This window comes from Erigeron canadensis, chromosome 6 (assembly GCF_010389155.1).
Source record: "Erigeron canadensis isolate Cc75 chromosome 6, C_canadensis_v1, whole genome shotgun sequence".
NCBI classification, from domain to species: Eukaryota; Viridiplantae; Streptophyta; class Magnoliopsida; order Asterales; family Asteraceae; genus Erigeron; species Erigeron canadensis.
The window spans coordinates 35,300,645-35,325,695 of record NC_057766.1 but is presented as its reverse complement, the minus strand read 5'-3'; the positions used below and the strand labels follow the sequence as shown (position 1 = coordinate 35,325,695).

General features: G+C 34.6%; 2 protein-coding genes across 4 annotated transcripts; both read right to left on the bottom strand.

Moving 5' to 3' along the window:
• Positions 1–4,831: 4,831 nt before the first annotated feature.
• On the bottom strand, positions 4,832–15,603 carry LOC122602853 (protein CHROMATIN REMODELING 4-like). Of its 3 annotated transcripts, none has more exons than XM_043775458.1 (18): positions 15,438–15,599; positions 14,644–15,123; positions 14,463–14,525; positions 14,127–14,362; positions 13,754–13,901; positions 13,480–13,604; positions 13,071–13,361; positions 12,115–12,252; positions 11,697–11,948; positions 11,465–11,605; positions 10,266–10,559; positions 9,097–10,168; positions 8,900–9,024; positions 8,618–8,722; positions 8,082–8,537; positions 7,608–8,009; positions 7,300–7,522; positions 4,832–6,414 (listed from the first exon to the last, which is right to left on the bottom strand). In XM_043775458.1, exons 2-18 carry the CDS (start codon positions 15,113–15,115, stop codon positions 5,084–5,086), a joined length of 5,874 nt encoding a protein of 1,957 aa, XP_043631393.1. In that variant the 5' UTR covers positions 15,116–15,123; positions 15,438–15,599; the 3' UTR covers positions 4,832–5,083. The 3 variants fall into 3 exon arrangements, with proteins under 3 accessions (XP_043631393.1, XP_043631394.1, XP_043631395.1); XM_043775459.1 differs by having other exon boundaries at positions 4,832–6,402; XM_043775460.1 differs by lacking the exon at positions 4,832–6,414 and adding an exon at positions 7,030–7,186 and having other exon boundaries at positions 15,438–15,603.
• A 5,438-nt stretch (positions 15,604–21,041) lies between these two features.
• LOC122605803 (BEL1-like homeodomain protein 9) lies at positions 21,042–24,684 on the bottom strand. Its single transcript, XM_043778759.1, has 4 exons — positions 23,509–24,684; positions 22,438–22,847; positions 22,183–22,243; positions 21,042–21,802 (listed from the first exon to the last, which is right to left on the bottom strand). The coding sequence occupies exons 1-4, from the start codon at positions 24,619–24,621 to the stop codon at positions 21,338–21,340; spliced, it is 2,049 nt and encodes a 682-aa protein (XP_043634694.1). The 5' UTR covers positions 24,622–24,684; the 3' UTR covers positions 21,042–21,337.
• Positions 24,685–25,051: the final 367 nt, after the last annotated feature.

Below are 25,051 nucleotides of genomic sequence, written 5' to 3'. Positions count from 1 at the left end.
TTGCTTTATTTTGACGAAAAATAATGACTAATATACGTTCATATAACTATCGAGGAGAGATTCGTTAATCATTTTCATATATGTATTAGAAAAATGACTGGTCCTCTATCTCTACAATTAATAATCAAATAAAAAGGGCCCAATTGACCATCAAATAATTATTTATTCGTGTAAAGGACACTAAGCGCATTGTTTAGTTTAAGAGACAATTCGAAACAAATTTGTATACTATTAGATGTTGCATGCCTACTAATTGACATCATATAATGTCTGGTTCGTTACATGACAACGTGATAAATACCGAAATATAAGATGTTATTTCATTTAATTATCAACATGCATTTTGAGTGAGCATTTATAATGTATTACTAACACGAATAAACTAAATTTTTAATTAGGTGGCCAGAAAATGTGGTGGAATATTGGATTGGTCTTTAGACAGTGAGGAATAGCCTGTTCCGGTCTCTCTTTTTTCGTGCGTAACGCCCCGGAGAACGCCCCATTAATTCGCGTGTCCGATCTGATTTCGAATGCGTCCGGACAGTTGGCATTTAGTGGTCAAAAGCCTTTGGAAACCGAATAATCAATCAATTTTTGGTGCAGGTATATTATTTTTATATATACAAACATTATATTATTTTTATATATACAAACATTATACATACATATTTTTATATCTATCTATCATCTTCCATCTATCTTCTTTACCTATTTTTTCTTTAAAAAATCAAACCCTCTCCTTCCAAATCAACCGAAAATGTATCCCAATCAGTGGGGTTTGAACCTTTTTTCGAATCAAAACGCGGATAACAATCAAAGAACACCCATGCATAAATTTGTATCGTATTTTTTATTTGAATTTTTAGTAAAACGTTTTAATTATTCGAATTTTTTTTTTTACAATGTTTACCCTTTATTCTATATATAAATAATATATAATATAAAAATACATACAAAATTATTTATAAAATTTAAAATAAAAAGGAATGCCTTAGGAGCATTCCTCCACCCCAAAGGAATGTAGGAAATGCCCCTTATGATTGGTAAAAGGACATTTGTAAACCATGAAGTGGAGGAAGGAAATTCTCATAACCCTACACTCCTGGTAGTCTTAACTTTCTTTTCGAACACTTTATATTGACTTGTCCCAGAAGTGTGGCAGGTTGAGGACAAAACAACCCCACACAAAGCCACAAAGGTAGACTCAAGAAACATAATCACTCGCTAACAGATGCATCCAATAATATCTACTCTTATGTCATCATTAATAGTATTTTATGTAGTATTTCATTATTATATTACGAAAGAATAAGAATATAGGTTATGTGAATATTGATGCATAAATATATGTAGATAATAGAATCTAAAAAAGAAAAAGGTGGAAAAAAGAAGAAATATGTTTGATTCATTGGAATGTGATAAAGGAAGAATTGAAAGACACACCAAGTGGTAAACATTATGAATGCTCAACTAATTCCTAGTTGTATCTGTGGAGGATTCAATTGGAAAAACACTTTATATTTTTTTAAACGGCCAACTATGGACTTACTTAAGGTAACCTAATGACAAATAGCGACCCATGTAGAAACGAAAATTATATACGTGTTTTAAGTGGATAGAAAGTACGATAAAATAAAGGAGAAAAACAATAGTTCATTATCGGGCTAATTTTTTTTTTTATAAATAAATAAAAAAGAAATTATAATTTCCTTTTCTGCATTCCTACTCCCATCCATCCACCCCACCTCCAAGCCTCAACCGCCACTTAAGGGATATGATGAAAGAGTGCTAGTTGGCAACACTGATGGTTTTCCCAAACTTTATCTAAGTCAATATGGGAATTCGATCAATGCATAGCTTAAAGAGGAAATTTCCTACATCATTTTCGAACAACTTTATTAGCAACAAAACTTTTATGATATTTTACTTTTCATATAACTTATTGATAGAAATGAACTAATTTATAAAAACCTGTGTTATAGATAAACAAGAAATTATATATATCTCGAGCATACAAATTTGATGATCTGGAATTAAATTTTTATCATATGGAACGTAGAGGTGAGTTATTTTGAGAACCACTAAAAAAAAAGAACGCGAGAACCAATCTCAACCCTCCATTTATCAAGATCAGGAAGGGCATGTTTGTCATTATAAAAAAAGTTGTCCAACACTCTTTTTCTCTCTCCTCTTATTAAATCAAAAAATATCTAAATCATTAAAAAAATTTATCTCACAAACCGTACATCGTTAGACGGAAAAAAAACATGGGTAGTCTTGAAATTTCGTCCTCTTTCATTAGAGATGCGATTCTATATACTTTTGACGACTTTTTAAATTTCGTTTTTTTTCATCACGTTCATTCTACACATGTGTAAGTACAACCTACACATGTGTAGGAAATACCTAGAAGTAGTGAGTTGTATAACCTGTCCATGCGTAAGTACAACCTGCCCATGGGTAAGTACAACCTACACATGGGTAAGTTACTTATAAAGTTCAAAAAAGATGAGGACGCATTGTAAAACCCTAAATGCTAAACCCTAAAGCTTAATTTCTAATCTGAGGGGGAAGCTACTTTCTAAAAACCTTGGAAAATCTAAACTTTAAATGTTAAACCCTAAAAACCTAAAACGGATGAGGGTTCCCACTCTAGGGTTTAGGGTTTGAAGCCCGAGGGTTAGCGGCTAACCCTCGGGCTTCAAACCCTAAACCCTAGAGCGGGTACATGGTACGCTTTAGGGTTTAGGGTTTGAAGTTGTAGGGTTAGCCGACTTAATTGCTAATCCGAGGGGGACGCTACATTCTAAAAACCCTGAAAAATCTAAACCCTAAATGCTAAACCCTAAAAATCTAAAAAGGATGAGGGTTCACACTCTAGGGTTTAGGGTTTGAAGCCCGAGGGTTACGGCTAACCCTCGACCTTCAAACCCTAAACCCTAGAGCGAGATATATTAGGGGTAAGTACAACTTGCCCATGGGTAAGTACAACTTACACATGTGTAAGATAAACGTGATGGAAAAAAAATGAAATTTAAAAAGTAGTCAAAAGTATATCGAATCACATCTCTAATGAAAGAGGATGAAATTCTAAGATTACCCATGCTTTTCTTTTCGTCTAACAATTTACGGTTTGTGAGATAAAAGTTTTTTAGTGAATTAGATAGAATTATATTAAAGTAAGAAAGAGAAAAAAAAAGAGCTGATGAAAATACCCCTCTAGTGTTGAAAGGAGTTTTTTTATTTTTAATCTTGTCCATCCATTTTCTTTGATCCAAAGGTGTAGATGAGTTCTTGAGTTTTTTTTTTAAGAGTTCGCAAATAATCCCTTCTCATGGAACGTAATAACAAAACATTACATCTCCAATATTTTCACATCCAATATTTTCACATATCTAACTTTGACCTTCCAGTGAAAAATGTGATTCCATTCTTTTTATGAAGTATTATTGTTGATTTGTTGTAATAAAATCGGATGTTTGACGAATTATTCACGAACACTTCTTAAATGCACATTTTAAGGAAAAAAGACCATTTATTAGTTAACTCGTTCATATACGTAGCCTCATCCGTTGAATTGTGTTCGTTAACATTAGATAATTTGTTTTAAAATGTTCGTTCATTTAAATTGATACGTTCTATATTCATGAGAGCAAGTACTCGCGCGTTGTGGCGGTGAGATGACTGGGTGATACCTAGGTCATAGAGTATGATAGGTTATAGGAGTTGATATGTCATAGAGTATGATAGTCAAATGCTTAAGCCGTACGGGCTCCACCATCGGATTTAAAATTTTGTCGAAAGTATATCGAATGACATCTCTAATGAAAGAGCATGAAATTTTAAGAACACTCATACAATTTTTATAATTTATCGATGTACAGTTTTTGAGATAAAAGATTTTGAATGAATTGGAGAAATAAATGATTTATGGAGGAGAGAGAAAAAAGATGATTGGTTGAGATTTGAAGAGAGAGAAAAGGTATTATAGTAATTTTTGATAAATATAGAATAGATAGGAGGAGCATTTTGAGGAAGTACTTAAAATCAATATTGAAAATTTTAAGTTCAATGTTAAAAATCTAGAGAAAATCTTCTAAATATAGTATAGATAAGACATCTAGATTTTAGTTGTTTTCTTGAAATATTAATATCTTTGTTGAAAGATTTAGTATTTTGTAAATGTTTAATCCAAATCTGAAAGTTTCCAGTTGCCCTTCATTTGCGTTCGTTCATAAATAAAACTGACCAAAATCCTATTTTTGACTATTCATTCGTACTGCTCATTAAATTAAATGAACCAACATTAACAAAGTCTCATTTGATTCATTTACAGCCCTAATCTTACCAGCTCAAAAAATATATATATATATATATATATAATGAGGGACAATCAAATAAGAACAGTTTTAAAATAAGAACGGTGAGAACACCTTAAACACATCATTTTGATGCGTTAAAAGTCCATAAAACTAACATAGTGCAAAACTAATTATCTTTATTTAAGTGTTTAACAACAATTTGATTCATCAAAATTGAAAAAATCACGTTTTTTGTTGGATGCATCATTTTGATGATTATGCATCCAAGATGGATGCAAAAAACAAAAAACATGATTATTTCGATTTTGATGGATGAATATATTGTTAAACACTTAAATAAAGATAATTAGTTATGCACTATGTTAGTTTTATAGACTTTTAATGCATCAAAATAATGTTTTTAAGGTGTTCTCACCGTTCTTATTTTAAAACTGTTCTCACTGGAGTGTTACCCTATATAATATATATATATATATATATATATATATATGTTTCAAAAAACATGATCGTTTGGTTCGAAAATCTTGCAACGCGGCATGCCGAGTAAGAGAGGCAAAGCCAAACACGTTGAGCAAATAAGATGTTAGATTACATCATAGTGTCTGAACTTGTCTTTGGAAGATCAATAAATAAAGTATCAGATATTCCACTAGTAGACTAACCAAGCAAAAAATTTCACTACTAGTTAGCAGTTTAATACTTTTTTCCAAAAGGGGACTTTGTTCACTAGCAGTTATTAACCGCAAGGATACAAGTGTCAGTTAGTCATCATCTGACAAACAAACTAGGCCACTATCATTGCCGACTTTACCAAACTTACCAAGCTCAGATGGAGGTGAATACATGTTTGTCTGATGAATAGCAGCTCGTTTATCTATTTCCTTGAGCAAATCAAGAGCCGGTTGGCTTAAAATACCAGGAGTTGGCCTGTCAGACGCACTATAAAGCCCAGTGTTGCTAATGGGTATTGATGGCATTGGTGGTAGTGACATTTGGGAATGTGAGGTTGAGGTCGCAGGCACATTATCTTGTGAATACAAAGAGTGCAATGGTGGTAGCTGATATGACACTGATGGTGCTAAGGGCACTGATGCTGGTGGCTGGGATGAAGCTTGGGTCACCATTGGAGACGTCAAAGGTGTACTACTTGGGGAATCCTGAGTAGGAAGGCAATTACTTGTCAAAGATGGTGGCTTTTGTGGCGGCTGGGCTAAAGTTTGAGACAGTGGCAAACTGCTTGATATGTGTTGACTTGAAATTACTCTGCGAGATGCAAATTCATTATGAGATATAGAAGTTGAAGGCCTAAAAGGTCGGATGTGTGGGGCTGGAGCACGGATTTCACCAGTTCCTCGTGGAATCCTGGTGGAAGGGGTGACGTGGTTGATGTTCGGGGGTGGTTGGCTAGATCTGTTATGAGGCATAATTGGGTTAATATTAGATATAGGTCTGCTAGAGGGGGTGATGGGGTTGATAGTAGGCAGCGGTCTAGTTGGTGTGCTGGTGGGGGCAGCGGTAGTTAGAGGTCTGGTTGGTGTACCTGTGGGGATGAAAGTAGAGGGTTGCCTGTTTGAAGCACTGGTGGAGACGGTGACAGATGACGTTCTGTTTATTGTGCTGGTGGGGATGGCAGCAGATGACGGTCTGTTTGGTGTGCTGATGGAGATAGTGGTAGATGGTGGTCTATTATGTGTGCTGGTAGGGATAACAGTAGATGGTAGCCTGCTTGGTGTGCTGGTGGGAGTGGCAATAGATGGTAGTTGGCTTGGTGTGCTGGTGGGAATGGCCATAGATGGTGGTCTGCTTGGTGTAGCGGTGGGTATAGCGGTTGATGGTCGTGTACTGGTGGTGACAGGAGTAGATGGTGTTCTGGTTGGCATAGTAGAAGGATTGGTATTATATGGTGGTCCGCAAGGTGTGGCTGAGAGAAGATTTGGAGCCTGGTGAACTATTTGAAGAGGTGGCTGCAGCTCTGTAACGTGCTGGTTTCCAGACGATCGAGCAGGTAAATATGATGCAATCCCAGTGGAATGTCCCAGGGAAGATTGTATATTAGTCCTGGGAAGCTGTTGCATTCCTCCTGATTGAATAACTGCAACAGAATTAGTTTTATAATTTGCGAAAAATGAAGGAAATGAATATACTTGTGGTGACCATAAACTCATGCAATCATCCTTGAATAGAAAGTGATCAGCCAATCTCTTACAAAGAAACCAAATTCAAGTCCAGTAAATATGAACAAATGTAAATTAGCTTATGGCAAATTGCCCATAAAGGTCGCTTTAGGCGGACTTGCATTTCAGGTAACAAAGTTTGTTTTGCCTACAAAAACCGTGAACTTGAATTTTCATTTTGATAGAAGGTAATCTACATTAGCAAATTTCACATCAGAAAAAATCCCGCATGATCATAACTACACACATTATCTTTCTGAGAGCGCAATCAAGTCATAATACCTTAAATGAAATTTATATTTTATAAAGTTGGTTAATTAGTCATATGGCAACTCCAAACTGGACCAGGTGAAAGCACATTATAATGCAAGTGCCATGTTGAACTTTATTACTATCATAACGCTTTCTAATTATTACGACCAAAAGACAAGAATGGGGTTGCTCGGTGTTCCAATGACAAGAATGAAATTTAAATTTTATAAAGTTGGTTAATTAGTCATATGAAAAGCAACTCCAAACTGGACCAGGTGAAAGCACATTATAATGTGAGTGCCACGTTGAACTTTATTACTATCATAACGCTTTCTGATTATTACGACCAAATGACAAGAATGGGGTTGCTCGTTGTTCCAATGAGATTACAGTTGCTCAAGGCCCATCCAAATCTAGGCAAAGTGTATTTAAGAATACCTATACACATATGAAACATTCTTTTAATATTGAAACCCTTCGATAATAGATCACCCACAATTCAAATATTCCTAGATGCAATCACGTTTTAGAAAGAAAAATGAAAAGCTTACCTTGTATTTCAACAGGGTTAAACGGGGTCAGATCTTGACACTTGCACCTGAAAGTCTCAGCCAATACTTTACTCTTGACTACCCTGTTGAAACAGATATCAATTTCCTTCCTTTTTGAATGAAATGCTGCTTCCACATCCTGATTTCTAGCTTCGTACTTTTGATTGATCCGAGCAATCATTTCTTCTAATTCTTTCTCATGCTCGGATTTTAGCTTCACCTTCTGCAAATACACACCCAGAAGCACAATCAAGCAAGCAAAAAGAAACTTTCTAGAAGTAGTAAGGTGATACAATGTAGAGACTCACAATAGCTTCGTGACATTTGTTAACAGTAACCTTCAATTCACATAACTTTTCCAGTTCAGCTTGAAGGGGATCAGACGAAGACATCCTTGAGACCCCTTGGTTATGGTTGTCAGATCCATGACCAATAAACAGCTGTGACCCATGTGGTGTAGCAGCTTGATTAGAAACCTGTACACTAGCTTCCACGGATTGAGATAGTGCCTCGGAATCTTGGGAATGGTTACTTGGTTCATTGCTTGGTTGGCCATCCACTCTATCAGCTGAATGTGTATCAGGCTGTTGTTCACCAAGAGTTGAATGTGAATCAGACTGCTGTTCTACGGTTTGCAGATTATTGCTTTTTGGCAAAGAACTTGGGTCCACTAGATGTTCATTAGCTTGGGCAGATTCCTTTTGGATCTCCTGAAAGTTTCAAATAATTTAAATTATATATTTAATTAGATTTTAAATTGAAAAGCCAATGATAATCCTTACCAGATCTTGTAAAACTGAATGACCATAAGGTGAATGGCAACCATTGGAGTTGCGGGAACCATTCTGGGCTTCCATAGGATCTGACATGTCAAGATTGATAATGTCACCTTGGTGGCAATCACTTGATATCTGTTTCGAGATTTCAGAGTTCCTATGCTCCACAAAGAGTATCGCATCATCAACTTGAATAGGTTGGCTTTCTAGAATCTCTACCATAACCGTTGGATCTAATGACTTGGTAGAAATAGGTTGGGATGGTGGTATAAAATCACCTGAAATATTGGTTTTATTTTGATTCTGAGTTTGATATAAGAACTTATCCTTTGCTGTTTCTAGCTTCAAGTACACTGACTGTGCCTCTTCTTCATTGCATCTGAAATCCAAGTGTTTGTTTGCAAGAACAACGGACTGCGTCCTATCAAGCTTGTGCTTTAACAATGCAGAACCAATCCAACACTGGAGCAACAGTGTATCGATTACCAAGTTGATTAAAGAATCTCTATCAATTTCTTTAGAATAACAGAATAGGTTCTAACCAGGGATATCAAGAAAGCGTGTAGCGTATTTGCAGGTTCCTTGACGACCCGATAATTCTCAATTACATATTCGAGAAATCTTTCCACCACTATCTTGACATCCTTCTGCATTTACAGCAAGTAAATGAAAATCCAGATAAGCATAAGCAAGTAACATATGGAAAGATATGGTAGCATAATAGAATAACAACAAACATTTGCATTCACATATAACAGGATGTATAAAACAGTATTATGAGATGTTCCTGTTTTATGTCTAAACAAATAGATTTTGAAACGTACCGATAACCTGAGAACTTCACATAATTTAGAAATATTGAGCTTCAGGAGATCTCGAAAGCTCATCTCATTACAGCTTGCATCACCAAGGGATTGTGACACATTATGTGAAGGAACTCTGGAATCCCCTGAAAGAACGTGACGATATTAAAATAAGAAGTCACAGTTACAACGAACATTAAAAATTTCATATAACTCACTTGCGATTTCAGCTTCTTCTAATATTGGCTTTGATGCAACAGGTTGAACAATGTTATTTGCATTCTTTTTACGCTTGCGTCCAACTTCATCATTGCTAACATTTGCTTTTGCAGGTGACGCCTCAGAATAACTGGGTCTTTTTCTCTGCCTTGGTGTTGATGTGGACAGATACTTCCAGCTCGGATTCCTACCCACCAACAAATTTTTCCAAAACATGTGAGGTTGTTTTTCATTTGCTACACTTGGCAATGGGAGATTTTTACCATAAGATCCACAAACTGGTTGAACCCTTGTAATTAACATCTTTGCTTCATCTGTGTTATTGGGTATGTGTGAAATCAAGTTTAAAAACTCTTCTGTTAACTTATTCCACACGTTTACTTCAGAGGATAAAAGCAGGCCAGAGGCACTATGAAACTCATCTAATTTATCAAACAAGTACGTGGCACCCCACATGAGTAACGCATCACTAGTGCTCCTACTTAGATTCAGCAACTTGCTGTCGATAGTTGTATTGTGTTCTGCAAGTCTAAGAATCTTTTCCTCCAGCGTTGAAGAAGTATATAATCGGAAAATCATAATTTGTTCCGACTGTGAATCAATCGCTACTTTCTGTAACGCTCTTAAATCATTTGCAGGGTTCCAATCACTGTCAAATATGATTATAGCGTCTACAGATGACAATCTAATGCTAGGAAGACATGCACGATATTCGAGTAAAAACACAAATCTACCCCTCTCTTTATCGTTAAAGTTATTAAGAGCAGCTTGCTTCTTTGAAGGAATCATTCCAATCCCATCTACACGCTCATAAGAGTCTTCACCAAATCTCTGACGAATAAAATCATCCAATATATCTCCAATTGAAGCTGAATCTTTTCCAGACCCACTTAAAGGCTGAAAAAGAATAAGTACTCTGAGTTGGCGTTTTCTCATCTCAGGGAGTATCAAATCCAGAAATTGCAGTTTGCCACTTGCTTTAATGCCAACGTCTAAGAACTTGGCAGGCTCAAGATCCTTTGTAAGGGCACGTTGAAGGGTTTGGTCAACAATGTATGGGTGATCACAGCACTATAAACAGAAACATAAAATCAATCAAATAAATGATATAATGTGCAGCATAACAGCATTTCAATGGATTTAACTACAAATAGTGTAAAAGAAAAACCTTGCGATTAGACACAAGAACGTCATGTAGGGCCCCAACAGTATCACTTTTTGAATATGAACTAAGAGCCAAAACATTCGAAAGTAGCATAGAACAATACTGCTCAAGCTGCACATTGGATATCTGAACCGGAACCCAAAATTCTACAAACTTGGTATAGCTGCCAGACTTGCATTCATATGCAATCAACTTTGACAAAGTTTCCTTCAACTTGCTGATATCATCCAATTCTGTTTTTGATATGACATCACAATCTAGCAGTGAAAGCACATCAACGTAACTAGTCATGCTCACCTGCCATACATTAAAAACTAATTCACTCTTTAAATACACAAAATCTACCTATTTACTACCCTTATGATAAATTTTCAAAAAGAGCAGGACAAGTGACCACTAAATCATGTGGGGCCTAAGCTTATTATCACTTAACATACTTGCAAGCTTGGTGAACTTATGGCTCGAAATCTGATCGGCGGCGGCGGCGGCGGGGTTAGGAGTTTTTGAAGACTCCTTGGGAAAACCCAGATTGAGTTTTTAATAAAACAAAAAAAAATTGATTCTATAGTGCAATAGAAAACTAGAAACATATTAGAAACTTCAAACATAAACATAATTGTTTAGAAACATTAACATAATACTTCAAAGTTCAAACTTAATTGTTTAGAAACATAAACTTGAACCAATTAAAGGATTTATATTTTTGTTTAAAGCTTTTAAGAAAAAAAAAAAATTTTGACCATGTTTGAACCGAGTTTTGTCCCGAGTCAGCCGAACTTGACCCAAGTCAGCCAAATGACCTGTGTTGACCCAAGTCGAATCCCGTTGAATTGATTTTTAGTTCGAGCCAGCCAGACTCAGCTTGTTTGACCGCAAGTCCGATCCAATTTTTAGGCCAAGTCGGCCAAGTTTTACAACCCTGCATATGTATTTGGGTAAGTTTATTACCACTTCGCATTTTCGACAATTGCTTGTTTAATATTTGATTACCACATTTAACTATAAAGTCACTTTTGAATTTGCCGTCTCCACTTGTTTTTTCAACGACTCAATTAAAATATTATTTTTTTTTAGAACAGAATTAAAAGAGTATTAAAGTCATAATATAAACAAAGTCAGTTTCTTATTCCTATTTATCCCGGTGCGAAGCATATGGTCCTAATAAGCCTTGTAACTGATCAAATGTAGAGGAGGAAACTTACACCTAATGGACCACAGAACACAAGCAACCTCTTATTGGTTGTTAGGCTCTTGATGTGACTGAAATGAGCAGAGATCTCAGAACTCTGGGATTCATCTACCGTGACTGCTTCCCATTTTATAGATTTTAACATATTTAAATCCTGTAAATATGACATGCAAAATAGAACAAAATTACCATGGATAAACAACATCATGCATTAGAAACACATGCAGAAAATTTAATTGACATACCTTAACAAATGTTTCAACATGGTACAGAAGTATTTGGAATGCTAACTGACCACTTTCCTTATGTACTTGTAGCAATCTACAAGTTCTCTTTTCATCTTTGTCCTCAAGGGATACTTTAAGGGCATTACAAGGTACTATCTTTAAGAGCATAGCTTCCCATAGTGATATGGAATCAGACGTCGTGATTAGTAGGAAAGGCAGAGTTACATCCTTTAATGAGAGGATGAATAGAACAATCCTCATTATCCGCTCCTGCAAGTGTGTAAAACTTGAATCATATTACTTCACAAGTCTTAACACAGTTATATACTTGCATTTATGTAACCATAACTAGCAAAGATAACTTCACTACAAAGAAAAAGTTGATGCATAGAAGGCAAATACATATTACATGTTTAATAAAAGCTTAGAAAATCACCTGGTCATCGAAAATTAAGCTGGTCTGCCCTTTGCTCCATGCATCATGTAAGTTCTTAACATAACCTAAATGGATATTTTCCATTCCAGGTGGGCTGCAAGTAGGAATACTTGGAAGTTTGACTGTCATTTCTTCAGTCTGCTTTGACAGGGAAAAAAAAAAAAGAAATCCATTATCCAAGGTTCAAACTTGTGACAAGATCTGGGTATTAACATACGTGTGTGTGTCATTTTAACATAGTCAATTCATATAAAAAATTAGAGCACACCCTATGATCGAATCTGGAAATTCGGAAATTTATTAAAAAACACTTGAGATAGCCGGCCCGTTTCGAGCGGGGCTAGTCTCCAATACAAGAACAATGATAATCAAAAATAACACCAAACTTAGCCAACTAGAACAGGAAATGAGATATTTAAATACTCAAATAGAGCAGTTACTATTCCTAAATTTAATCCCTTCATTTCAGCCCCTCTCGCTATGCTTGATTAAAAAAATGAACCTCTTCATAAGTTTGAACCTTTTATTGGACCTTGCACAGAAGATGCTCTTAAAACCAAACAAAGAAATTAAACAAATTAAAAATAATAATCTGAATCAAAAAAGATCAAATCATTTTGATGATGACCTATATATTGCCCTAACTACTGACTTCTTTTTATGCTATATAATAGTGTATATACCATTCCTCCTGAAATTGGAGCACAACTAGATACATATAAAGTCTGTGTAGCCGTATGCTTTACAATTAACCTTTGTGAAAATGTTTGCCAGCTCGGTACCTCGTCTTTTAAGCAAGGAATATTTGGGAGACAGTTTACTATCTTTGTGACTTCATGAAGATAACAATCCATTCTATCCTAGGTAGGTGCATGATACCACTTCCAAGGAAAGTTTTTGAATAAAGAACTGTAACCACTCAAAAAATGAAAAGGGAACAGAGTAAAAATATATACCTTATCATTTGATGAAACATGTGTCTTTTTGTTTCCATGATGACTAAATAAATATAGCCACTCATATTCTTTTATGAGGTTATGTCCTTCAGGTGAATCTAAGACAGGATTACTCTCTGATTCCCATGTAGCTTGCTCATAACCAAGGGCTTGCCATTGCACAAGCCATTCGTGATGGTACTTCAAGACCTTACCTGTAATCTTCTGACACTCTTGTAGAGGCTCTAAAGACAATAACAGTCTTTTCTTCAACAATTTATGTGGTACGGTCCATTCTTCACTCCACTTCATCTGGAAAAGGGTCAAGTTCTAACGGTTTGTAACTAAACTTCAAAGTTCAATTTCTTTTAAACTAATACACTGGTAAATAAAAAATAGAAGAATGGCAGAAGAATAAGAACTTATTTACCGAACCATTTTTGCTAAAATTTTCCACAAGCAGTGAATCTTCAACAAGCAACCGAGTTTCTGATACCCACTGATTGTGAATATGAGCAAGACCTTTGTATTTAACAAAGTATTGCTTCTGCAAACCTGGACAAGATAAATGATGCGCTAAAAAGATTTCTAAAAAGAAAGTTCTGAAACAGGAATGCAGAAAGACATTCATGTGAGCATGGCTCACATGATTCTTTCAGATCTTTGCCTTCTATAAGAAAAAAAAAAGAAGTTAACTTTCAAACCTTTTGTGTCTGAGACTTCCACTTCTCTAGTATCCCATATTGACTCTGGAACTCCTGACACTGAAAGAACACCTGACTTAATGTTCTTCACACCTTTTATCATTTCTACAGCTTCAGCAGCACCATCTGCTTCACATGCCGTCCTATCCTAGTGCAAGCATCAAAAGAGGGGAATTTGAATGACTCATTGACTCGGCTTACATATATAATGAAAATGTTATGCCAGATGGTGAGCCATCATCAAGTCATCTACAAATTAGCATTAATCCTCGCACTAAGTTGTAATAATAGGATTACGCAATAAGAATCTACGTTTGTCGACTAATTTAACTGCATGTAGTGAAATGTAACGGTATATCTATAGTTGACCAACCTTAACACTAGATTTGTCAGACATCTCTGTGTCACATGTTGCGTCACTCGGTGATTCTTTCATATATGACATTCTGGATTGTCTTATAGAAGCATTAGGAGTAAAATCTTCTCCCGTCTTGTCACTGCATTCACCATCATTGCCATCTTTACCTTCCAGAGACTTGAAGTTACTACATTCTGTCCTACTGGTATCAGGTTGACATACTTCATCTGGTTTTTCTAGCTCCTCCACATCTATAATCCAAAATAAACAAAACAAAATGATTATCCAGAACCCGCTACACGGATAAAGATAAAGAACAAGTATCTAGGAAGTCATGGCTAGAAGCTGTACCGCTACTGCTACTGGAATCAGCTTTAGACGACTTCTCCTGACTTTCGTGATCACTGTCTTCACCTACATGCCAAAAAACAAGAGTTCGGTAACATATTCTTCAACATTTAAAGAATCATATCAAAGCTAAACTATGGACTGATGACCAATTAAATAACGAAAACCACATTAGTTCACCGACCTTCAGTTTTAACACGTTGAGGCTCAGCAGACAACGTAACGGAAGCGGCCTCTCTCTTTCTTTTCCTACCACCAACATCAGAACCCTTATTTCTGTCTTTCTTATGTTCACTAGTATCCATCAAACAGTGCTTCAAGCTCCTCAAATTTTTCCCCTTCTTCGACTTCAAACTTGGTGAACCCGCTTTTTTAACAACCTTGTTAACTCTATCACTCCTCTTCACAGGCGTCGTCAATTTTTTAACCGGAGTAGCAGCTATAGGATCCCTCCCCTCAAGCCGACTAGACTTGCGTGTATTACTCAAACCTTCTTTAACCGGACTCTCTATCGTCTGTTTCTTTAAAGGCGATTCTTTGGATAACCTCTTTACGCTAGACGCGGGCGACCCACATGTTGGCGTCTTTTTCTCATTCAAATTTACATTCTCGTTATCCTTAACTCTCTTACTACTACGCCGATTATCGCTCGCCATCCTCACAGCTACAAATTAATAAACCACACAAGTTTTTAAAATCCAGCAAGCCAACAACTTTTCACATCACATACCAAAAAAAATTACAAAAATGTAATATATGGTTGAACTGCAGCAGACACAATTGAAACCCTAACTAAGTTTAATTTGGTTAAAATATAAACAATTACTCAATAAAAACTGATCTAGAAATATATCAATAATAAAAAAATCAAGAGAATCAGCATTATATCAGGAAATTTATATCTTAATAAAACAATAAAAATGGAAAATATATTATATAATAAAAAGAACTGTATAATAAAAAGAACCGGAAAAAAACCTGCATTGATTAGGTGGGGGGCTGAATGGGTGATACATGCAATTAGTGTGATGATTTTATTAACGAAAATAGATAGATATACATGCAATCAGTGTGGACTATGATGTATCTATAATAATAATAATAATAGACAGTGCGTTTTTAGGGGTACTTTTGAGCCGATTGATTCATGGGCTGTTTGTTTGTTTTGAACAGGATTCATGGGCTGTTGACTACTTGACTTGTGGAAAAGAAAGCCAAGGGAAAGGGAGGAAGGGTGAGATTACCCTCTTACCCTTTAAAACTCCAACCAATCATAGGAGCTTTCCAAATAAGGTATGTCATCATCACCACTTCCTCAATAGATTATCAATCTCACATTATTTTTTCTATATCCAAAAACATCTCCTACCAATATGAATCTTTTTATCACCTCTTTTTTCCATCTCTTTTCTAAATAAAACTGAAATCCTATGCAAAAAAATAGCTTAAAAAAAAGCTGACTTGACTCTATAGAAACCCTTTAAAACATTAATTTGATTAAATAAATAAATTTAGTGATGTTATCAGTTGAATACTTCTAAATCTTTTCTCAAGTAATTTAATAACTAAATTTGTTCATATACTAAATAACTTTTCACGTGAGAGTCAGATGCAAAAAAAACCCCAACATTCAACCTTAAAAGCATATATTAAATTCAAACCAACAAACATCAATTTCAATACAAATTCAAACCAGATTAAAAATCCATGGAACCTTGATCTTAAACACAAATCGTTTGTTGATTACTAACCATGAAACCCCAATTTTAAACCAAATTTCATAAATTTAACCTAATTATGAAACAATTCGTATTAATTAATATATAGCAAAATAAAATATTACATCGCCGTGAAACTCATGTTCCAGGTATGTAATCATGCATTCAGTTCTAACTGCAATAATCATCTTAAAATCAGTAGTTTTGACGATATGTCCACGATATATTTCATTCAAATTAATTAAGTTTCATTTTAGAGTTTAAATAAGTGTTGTTGATTACTCCTAACAAATCACAAAAACGGATTAGTTGTCAAATAAAGTTTCATTTTATAGCTAACTCAACCAATCTTTCCAAAGGAGATCATATAATGGACATTAAGTAAAATGGGGTCACGACCTTAAAAATGTATGAATTAAAGTTAATTTAATTTTATTAAATATTAATTGTTATCGCATGTTTCAAGTATTATACTAATTTTAAATAGTGTAATGAACAAATAATTATTACTTGCCATGAAACAGATCTCAATCTCAGTCCAGAGGCACTTAGAAACCACACACTTGCAAAGATTGAAGAATTTTTGCTTTCTCATGGTAGAAGTCTTCGATACATTACTGGCATGCCGTATCCAGATTATGGAATCATCGAGGATTCATGCAATATGTTGATTCAACAAGAGCTTGCTTACGACAAGGTTGCAATGAGGCAGGTTCATCAATCATTGTACGCAACGATGACGGATGAACAAAAACATGCTTACAATCGTGTTATGACAGCTATTGACAAAAATGAAGGTGGTGTTTTTTTTCTATATGGCTACGGGGGAACTGGTAAAACTTTTGTGTGGAAGACATTGTCTTCTGCTATTAGATCAAAAGGGAAGATTGTAGTGAATGTTGCTTCAAGCGGGATTCTTTTTTATGGAGGTCGAACAGCTCATTCTAGGTTTGCAATCCCTATCAATATAAACGAGGATTCTTTTTGTTCTATAACTCCGGACAGTGATCTATCTGCATTGTTAAGAAAAGCACGTTTGATAATTTGGGATGAAGCTCCCATGATGCATAGGCATTGCTTTGAAGCATTAGATAGAACATTGCGTGATATAAATTCATTGACCTCCTCCCACTTGGCTAACAAACCATTTGGTGGCAAGGTCATACTTTTCGGTGGTGATTTTTGACAGGTGCTTCCGGTAATTCAGAAAGGAACACGTTCAGAGATTGTTAATGCTTCACTCAACTCGTCATATATATGGCATCATTGCACCGTGCTTCGATTAACCGTTAATATGCGTTTGCAGTTTGGATGTCCCCAACATTCTTTAGACGAAGTGAAACAATTTGCTGACTGGATTTTTAAGATTGGAGAAGGAAAAATCGGAGAATTGAACAATGATGCTAAGGGGGACGTTCAATTTCCTGACGAAGTCCTCATCAATTATGATGGTGAACACATTAAGTCAATGGTCGAATCTATTTATGGAGATATAAATGATCATCTAGATGAACATGATTACTTCAGAGACAAAGCTATTTTGGTTCCAACCAATGAAGAGGTAGATAAGATCAATGACTATGTGTTGAACCTGATTAAAGATGAGGAAATTACTTATTATAGTGCGGACAACCCATGTGAAACTGAGACGTTGGATACATTTAAATAGTCCATCTACTCCCCAGATGTCCTAAATGGGTTTAAAATATCAGGTGTTCCCAACCACAAACTATCATTGAAAAAAGGTGTTTTTGTACGTAATATTAATCAGGCAAATGGTTTATGCAATGGGACATGATTACAGATCATTCTGATGACTCCTTATGTTATAGAAGCAAAAATCATTTCGGGGTCTCATTTTGGTAATATAACGTACATACCCCGCATGCGTATCACTCCATCTGACCGTCGCATTCCTTTTAGTTTTCAAAGGTGTCAGTTTCCGTTGGTAGTTTCCTTTGCAATGACGATAAATAAAAGTCAAGGGCAATCGTTGTCTCAGGTGGGTTTGTTCCTGCAGCAACCTGTTTTTACTCATGGACAACTCTATGTGACGGTTTCAAGAGTTACAAGTAAAGCAGGTCTCAAGGTCCTCATTTGTACGAAAGATGGAAATACATCAAACACAACAATAAATGTTGTTTATAGAGAAGTGCAACAAAAGATTTAAATACAGAACATCAATATGGTTAGTTTTCCGCCTCTACCATTTCAATATTCTACTGCCTTCTAATGTTTGTTTTTTAGTCCAACGTTACTTTTCTTCTTTTTGATTTGAAGGCCCTGATGCTTTTATGTTGGATGTTTTGGTCATGCTTCATGCTCATGGTCTCTCGTGTCAAGGTTGCTGCCCATACATGTTTTGATACATTGACTTCGGTGTAATGTCAACGTGGTCATTTTTCTGTTTATGTTTTGTTTCCTTCGTTCTATGTACTCGGTACTTATTTACTTTGGTTATGCATATGTCTCGGTGGGTTGAAACTATAATCGTGATTGAGCATTTTGTCATGTTAATAAGTTAAGCCGTTTTCAAGGATTGCTTTTTCAAAGTAGATCTATACCATGTAGGAATTATTAGTCTTTTTGTTATTGAATATATTAAATGACTACTTATTATGTAGCTAATTGTGTTGTATTGTTTACATCACAACTTTTTACTATAATTAGTTTTTATAATACTATACGGGTAGTCACCCGGGTCCTTAATCTAGTTTATTTATATACATATAGTTATTGATATAGATACCCCACACACATATCTTAACACGGCGACAGTAGCGGAGTGGTTACTAATTAAGTAATTAATATAAAAAGAGTAATGTAATTATTTTTAGAATTAAGGATAAGTGTTGTAAGTTATTTAATTAAGGTTATTAAATGATTAATGAGATGTACAACTTTTTAAATGATAGACTCTCATGATATGATATGAAATATCATGTGATATAATATAGTTGTTACTTTTTCTTTTTTTTTTTTAGTTGATAGGCAACCAAGTGTTAGGCTTATTATAGAACACATAGCAAATAAGGCGTTACTTGGTAAAATTTAGTTATCTTTACGTATCAAATTCTTCTCTCTCTCTTTTTTTTTTTTTTCTTTTTTCTCAAATTAGCTGTATTTAAAATGTTTTCCACCATTTAACATACTAAACACCTAACATTTATTGTCTAGGGAAAATGATTAATCTTTTTAGACATTAACCTAAAAATGAAAAAATATACTCTTAATGAATTAGCAAGGTTCAAATGTACATATTTTTCATTAGCCATCAACTTTACAAAAAAAATAATAATAATAAAATAAAATAAAATGTAGATTGTAGGCTGTAGGCTTGTACTCCTGTAGCATGTTAAATCCGCACCAGAGTTTTGGTTGATATGGATCCACATTACTACACTAGGTCGAGTTTGGTTTGTATATGTCCATCAGTATATGCCCAACTTGACAAAATCAAAGAGTATTCCAAAATGTATATGTCCATCAGTCCATATATATAAAGTAATAAGCCCAGTCCAATCAGAAGCAACACATGGTCCAAACTCCAAACCTCTAAGGCCCTAATTATATATTCTTACCTTTTGAGCTGTTGCAAGGGAAATCCAAGTTATATTTTAGAACACCTCCGATAGTCCGATACTTCAATCTAAAAATTTCATTATAAAAACCTTCTTCAATAGACTTGTTAGTTGAAAAGAAGTGCAAAATGAAAAGTGAATTAACTAAAAATTTAATACATATGTATATGCAAGAAGAAGAAGACTAGTTGGGTAAAAAAAACAAATTTAATTAATTTTTATATAGTAGTATAAAAATATAAAATAAATAAAAATATAGAAATACAATTCTTTTGAATACAATATATTGTACAATGGAGAATATTTAATACAATATATTTATTGTTCAATAAAACTTTATATTTTACCATACAATCTATAAGAACTTAACAAAGTATTTATTATATCAACCTAATAAAATGTTATCAGATTTTCCATTAAAATTACTTCAATTCTAGTCCTCGCATTGCCCAAGTAATCTTCTATCACAAGACATATGTCTGCCAGTTGACCAAAATGCTAGTCAAATTTGCATTTTGTCATATTTTTTTCCCCTGGTTTGGTTAGATTACAACACTTATATTTTTGAAGAAAAAGTATACAACTGTTACCTTGTTAGACAAGCATATATCTTACATATAAGAATGATTATAGAAATTACATACCTTTCACATGACTAAACTTTAAGACTTGTTCAACTTTTTTTATTTCTGTTGCTAACTATTGTTATTGTATTTGTCATTTGGGTATCAATATATTCTTCCTATCATTTTAAATAGAGTTAGCAATTGTATTTATTTTGTGTATAACCAAGTATATCACAACCATATCTGTTGTAAGTTCTCAAACGGATTTTCAACCACTAATTAATTGCTCATAAGTTTTGAAACCGTAAAATAAACTTACAAATCAAGGTAAGGTTGAAAAGATATTGACTGTTTTTTTTTTTAAAGTAAAAAGACAAGGTTCGACCAAATCGAGAAAAAACAAAAACTTTCAAAAAGCAGCAAATCACATGCCAAATTAGCAAGCTTTGGCTTGCCGTTCTTAGTTGGTTTACCAGGTAAAAACTCGAAAAGCAATGGCCTCTTCTAACATTAAATCGGGTTTCTGATATTAGGCAAGTTTTTCTTTTTCATTACCTAAAAATTTTATAAATTCTAGAATACCACCAACTAACGTAGATATATATATATATATATATATCTTGCAGTAAACACACAAAAAAACAAAAAAAATAATAAACCAACGTATTCTAAGAGAAAGAATTGAAGCAAACCATCTTAAAACGAATTGGACATTCGATTAAAAGAAACTAGAGTGAACATTTTCATGATACTTGATGCACCAATATTGCTATACTACTATAACTGAAAATATTGCTTAAAGATGGAAATCAAAGATTAGGGTTTTTCAAAAGATGTTCATCTTTAGTAGAAAGTACAAAGCACAAAGAGACCTCCATTAATTTGAATAGTTCTTCTACGAATAGCAAACAAAAATCTTGTGATTTCCCAACCGTATCCTTTACCGTCTTCTACCCCAAGTTATACTTATTGCGATAGCTAAACTCCATTGTCGCGTCTGAACTAATAAAAACCTAACCAACAAAATCATGAATCAACTGATGACCTCCGAAATGTTGTTGCAGCTGTTGAACATGTTCGGCATTTTGTCTGAGACCCAAAGTGAGTGAAACCGGACCCAACCCAGTTGCATCAAACGTGGCTCGAGGGTAGGGCATGATGCTCATCAGCCGGTCCATGCTAGATATAGGAATCTGGTACTGATCTGCAGGCCTATTACTGCTAGCTTGTTTGTCATGATCACGTAATTGGTTGTGTTGTTCTTGTACTGTTGAGTTCACGCCAGGGTTCCTAGAACATTCTGCAGCTGGTTGTGTGTTCGGCAACGACGAGCTAATATCCATCCGGCTAGGCTCTTGGTTGTCCAGTTGAGGGTTATCTAAGTTTGGGTTAGCCGAACCTTGGGTTTCAAGGGTGTGGATCTCTTCAACCATTGGTTTCCAAATACGAACTCTTGCATTTATAAACCAGTTTGATACCTGATTCAAAGGACTTATCGATCAGTAGCAAATAAACTAGCATATATTAATGAAAAAAATCCTTAAAGCTGGACGTGTAACGTTTTAACGATTTAAAAGGTCAATCTGTTTAACGATACTATCAGATAGTAGATATTTTTACGTTCTAACATAAAATATATCGATACGAAAGAATGTTATTCCCAACTCTTTTTCACAAAGTTTCAATGATTCAGCTTTAACTATAGCACTATCCTGTTGATATTGTAAAATTTTCAAAGTCAACATTTTAAGTAAAATAGTAAAAGAAATGGTAAGTCAGAAGGTTTAAATATCAGAAGAAATTTATATATAGACAGGGCCCAAGTTTGACCATATATCAGAAGTTAAATATGGCTAACCTGATTTCTGGTTAAGCCAGTTTGAGTAGCCAACATATGCTTGTCGGTATCTGAAGGGTACCTGCTCATCATAGTACAATCAAACTTAATTATATATGAACATTTTATAAGCATGTATATGGTTTCAATCAACTGTTACTTTCACAAAAATATCAAAACAAGCACTAAAGTTTCAGCAAAAAAACAGAAAAGTGAGACAACTAAATGCATACATTCATATAGAGACAAAAAAAAGGGGTAAAAATAGAGTATTACGGATGAAGAAAATGGTCGAAAAGCCATGTTTTGAGAACGGAGATTGCTCGTTCTGGTAGGCCTCTTTGTGGCCTCCAGACAGGTTGTGGTGCTGTAAAGAATCCAGCAGCACCACCACCACTATATTTTACAATTTGTTGATCAACTGATTTTAGCTTCGAAGAACTTGTTACGTTAGCATCAAAAGCTTTGCCACTCGGGTTGGTGGAAGAGCACAAGCCGTCTTCTACCATTTTCTTCATTTGCAACAATTGCTCGGAAATAACATCCTTTACATAGTGAAAATGTCCGGAAACCGCCTTGAGGGCCAAACAAACATAAGGAGTGGCTTCACTAAGTCCTGCTACAGTCTCAAATGATGAAATCACCATTTGCATTTGTTGCAAATACTGCTTGTACCTTCGGCATATCTAGTGATACAAAAGCGAAACGATCATTCTGATTAATAAAACTAACCATGATTCATAAAATGATAAATATTTAAAAACAAAACAATGTGTATATTATCCACAAAACTTAACACAATAACATATACAATTCACGTTGTCAACTTAACATTCTAGTAGAAAAAAGACACAAAGTTGAATTCACTAGTTTGATGTGAAGTTAAGAACAATCATTGTGATGGCTGAAACTTTTTTAGTCACAAAAGAGTGGGGTAACTACAGTTCTAATTTCTTTAATCTGTCTCCTAATTGCTAGTAAACTAAGCTAGGTGTCTAAATTTAACCCCCCCAAAAAAAAAACTACGAGTAAAAGGCTCTCATATAAACCATAAAGACATCATTATATGTAGTTTACAAAAATGAATCACATTTTTCGTTGACCGAGCCTCACTAGCCATGAATAATATATATGTATAGCAATGATTTATCATTCACTACAGGCATGCGTGTAATTTAAGAGTACGCCGTTCAAAAAAGAAAGTTAAGTTACTTAGACCAATAATCCTAATCTATCTCATCTTCTCATTAATTACTAATAAATATTTATTTAATAATCATGTTTCATTTAAGTATATTTTTGTAAGTTTGTATGAAAAGGTATGAACAATGAAAGAGAAAAAAATACCTCGTCTTGCATATACAACAACTTGGCCTTCTTGCGATGAAATTCGGGCCTGCCGGAGCTACTTCGGCCATTAAAATTAACATGAAATTCATCCAAGCCGCCATTAGCAACCGGCGAACAATAATCTGAAGCCCAACTCATTTCTTCTTCAAGGAGCTTCTGAGGGTAAACACCAAGACATGTTTGAACCAACTCTTGAAACCCTACATCACAGCTTTTATTCAACACTTGTGCTGCTGGCTTCATATACTTTGAATTCTTTAACACCGTTGCATACCCAGTAAATGGACCCAATGGCCCAATACTACTATGACCCAAACCTGTAACACCCATCATGGACCTCGGATCCGGGTTCGGTAGATGAGCCGACTTTGTTGACTTTTGACCCGGTTGTAACATGGCTGCAGGTTGATGATCATCATCTTCTTTAAGTTGCACAACTGATGAAAGTGATAATGACAATCCTTGAGTAGCACTTGTGGTTTGGTCTTTATAAACATGATCATTATTATTATTATTATTATTATAATCATTATTATTAATCTTGGTTGTTTGAGGATATTGTGCAAGTGTCACTTGTTGATTATGGTTATAAAATGGTAAAATATTATTATCTTGATAGAAACCATAGGTGGAATTCATGGAATTAACAACGTTGGAATTACTAACAACATTATTCCAATAATCATTATTATTATTATTATTATTATTATTATTATTATTATTTAAAACTGTTTTCCAATTATCTTGTTGTTGTTGTTGGTATGGAAAAATAGCATAATTATTATTATTAGAACTACTACTACTTGTTACCATTCTTTCGGGTTGGGAACAACCAACACCCGAACCCGAACCTGAACTCATACAAGGATCTTGATGATGATCATGAGAAGCAGTAGCAAAAGCCGGAGGTAATAAAAGATGTGGATTTCTAGCGACGGAAATCATCATTTCTGAAGGGAAGACATTAGGGTTATATGAAAAGGGTGGTGGTGGTGGTTGTTGGTGGTGGTTAAAGTGATCACCGCCGGAGGTTTGTTGAAATCTTAACTTATGTCGCCGGTTTTTTTGAGCTACATGAGATTCCACCCTGCTTAGATTGTTCATTTCCATTATTATACAAAAAAATACTACTCGTAGTAATTAAGATGTATTATGAGTATTTTTTTTTTTTATAGATCCCTGCATGGAAAGTATTCATACAATTTGTTTAATTAGTTCAAGTTTTACTAAAAATAAACTTCACTTACAAAAAGTATGAACTTAATACACACACGTACACACAACATTAAACAAAGGCCGGTAAATATGGGAATTAAAACTTATATATATATACACATGACAAGTTTAGTGAGTAACTTAAAGATCAGGTTTTATCAATCAGTTATCATAAAGTTGGTTAAAAAAAAGAAAAGGCGTGTGTGTAAAATATATAGATACATACATGAATATATATGTTTGTGTGTGATTGGTGATATAAGTCATATAATAATAATAATGATAATAAAAGGATGAGATGAGATGATATGATATAAATTACCTT

Coding starts and splice junctions, on each gene's coding strand:
- LOC122602853 (XM_043775458.1), bottom strand. CDS start 15,115: ATGGCGAGCGATAATCGGCGTAGTAGTAAGAGAGTTAAGGATAACGAG. Junction 14,526..14,643: donor TCAACGTGTTAAAACTGAAG/GTCGGTGAACTA, acceptor TTTGGCATGTAG/GTGAAGACAGTGATCACGAA. Junction 10,169..10,265: donor TTCTTGTGTCTAATCGCAAG/GTTTTTCTTTTA, acceptor TTCTGTTTATAG/TGCTGTGATCACCCATACAT.
- LOC122605803 (XM_043778759.1), bottom strand. CDS start 24,621: ATGGAAATGAACAATCTAAGCAGGGTGGAATCTCATGTAGCTCAAAAA. Junction 22,244..22,437: donor TTCGACCATTTTCTTCATCC/GTAATACTCTAT, acceptor TATGATGAGCAG/GTACCCTTCAGATACCGACA. Junction 21,803..22,182: donor CTGGCTTAACCAGAAATCAG/GTTAGCCATATT, acceptor CCTTTGAATCAG/GTATCAAACTGGTTTATAAA.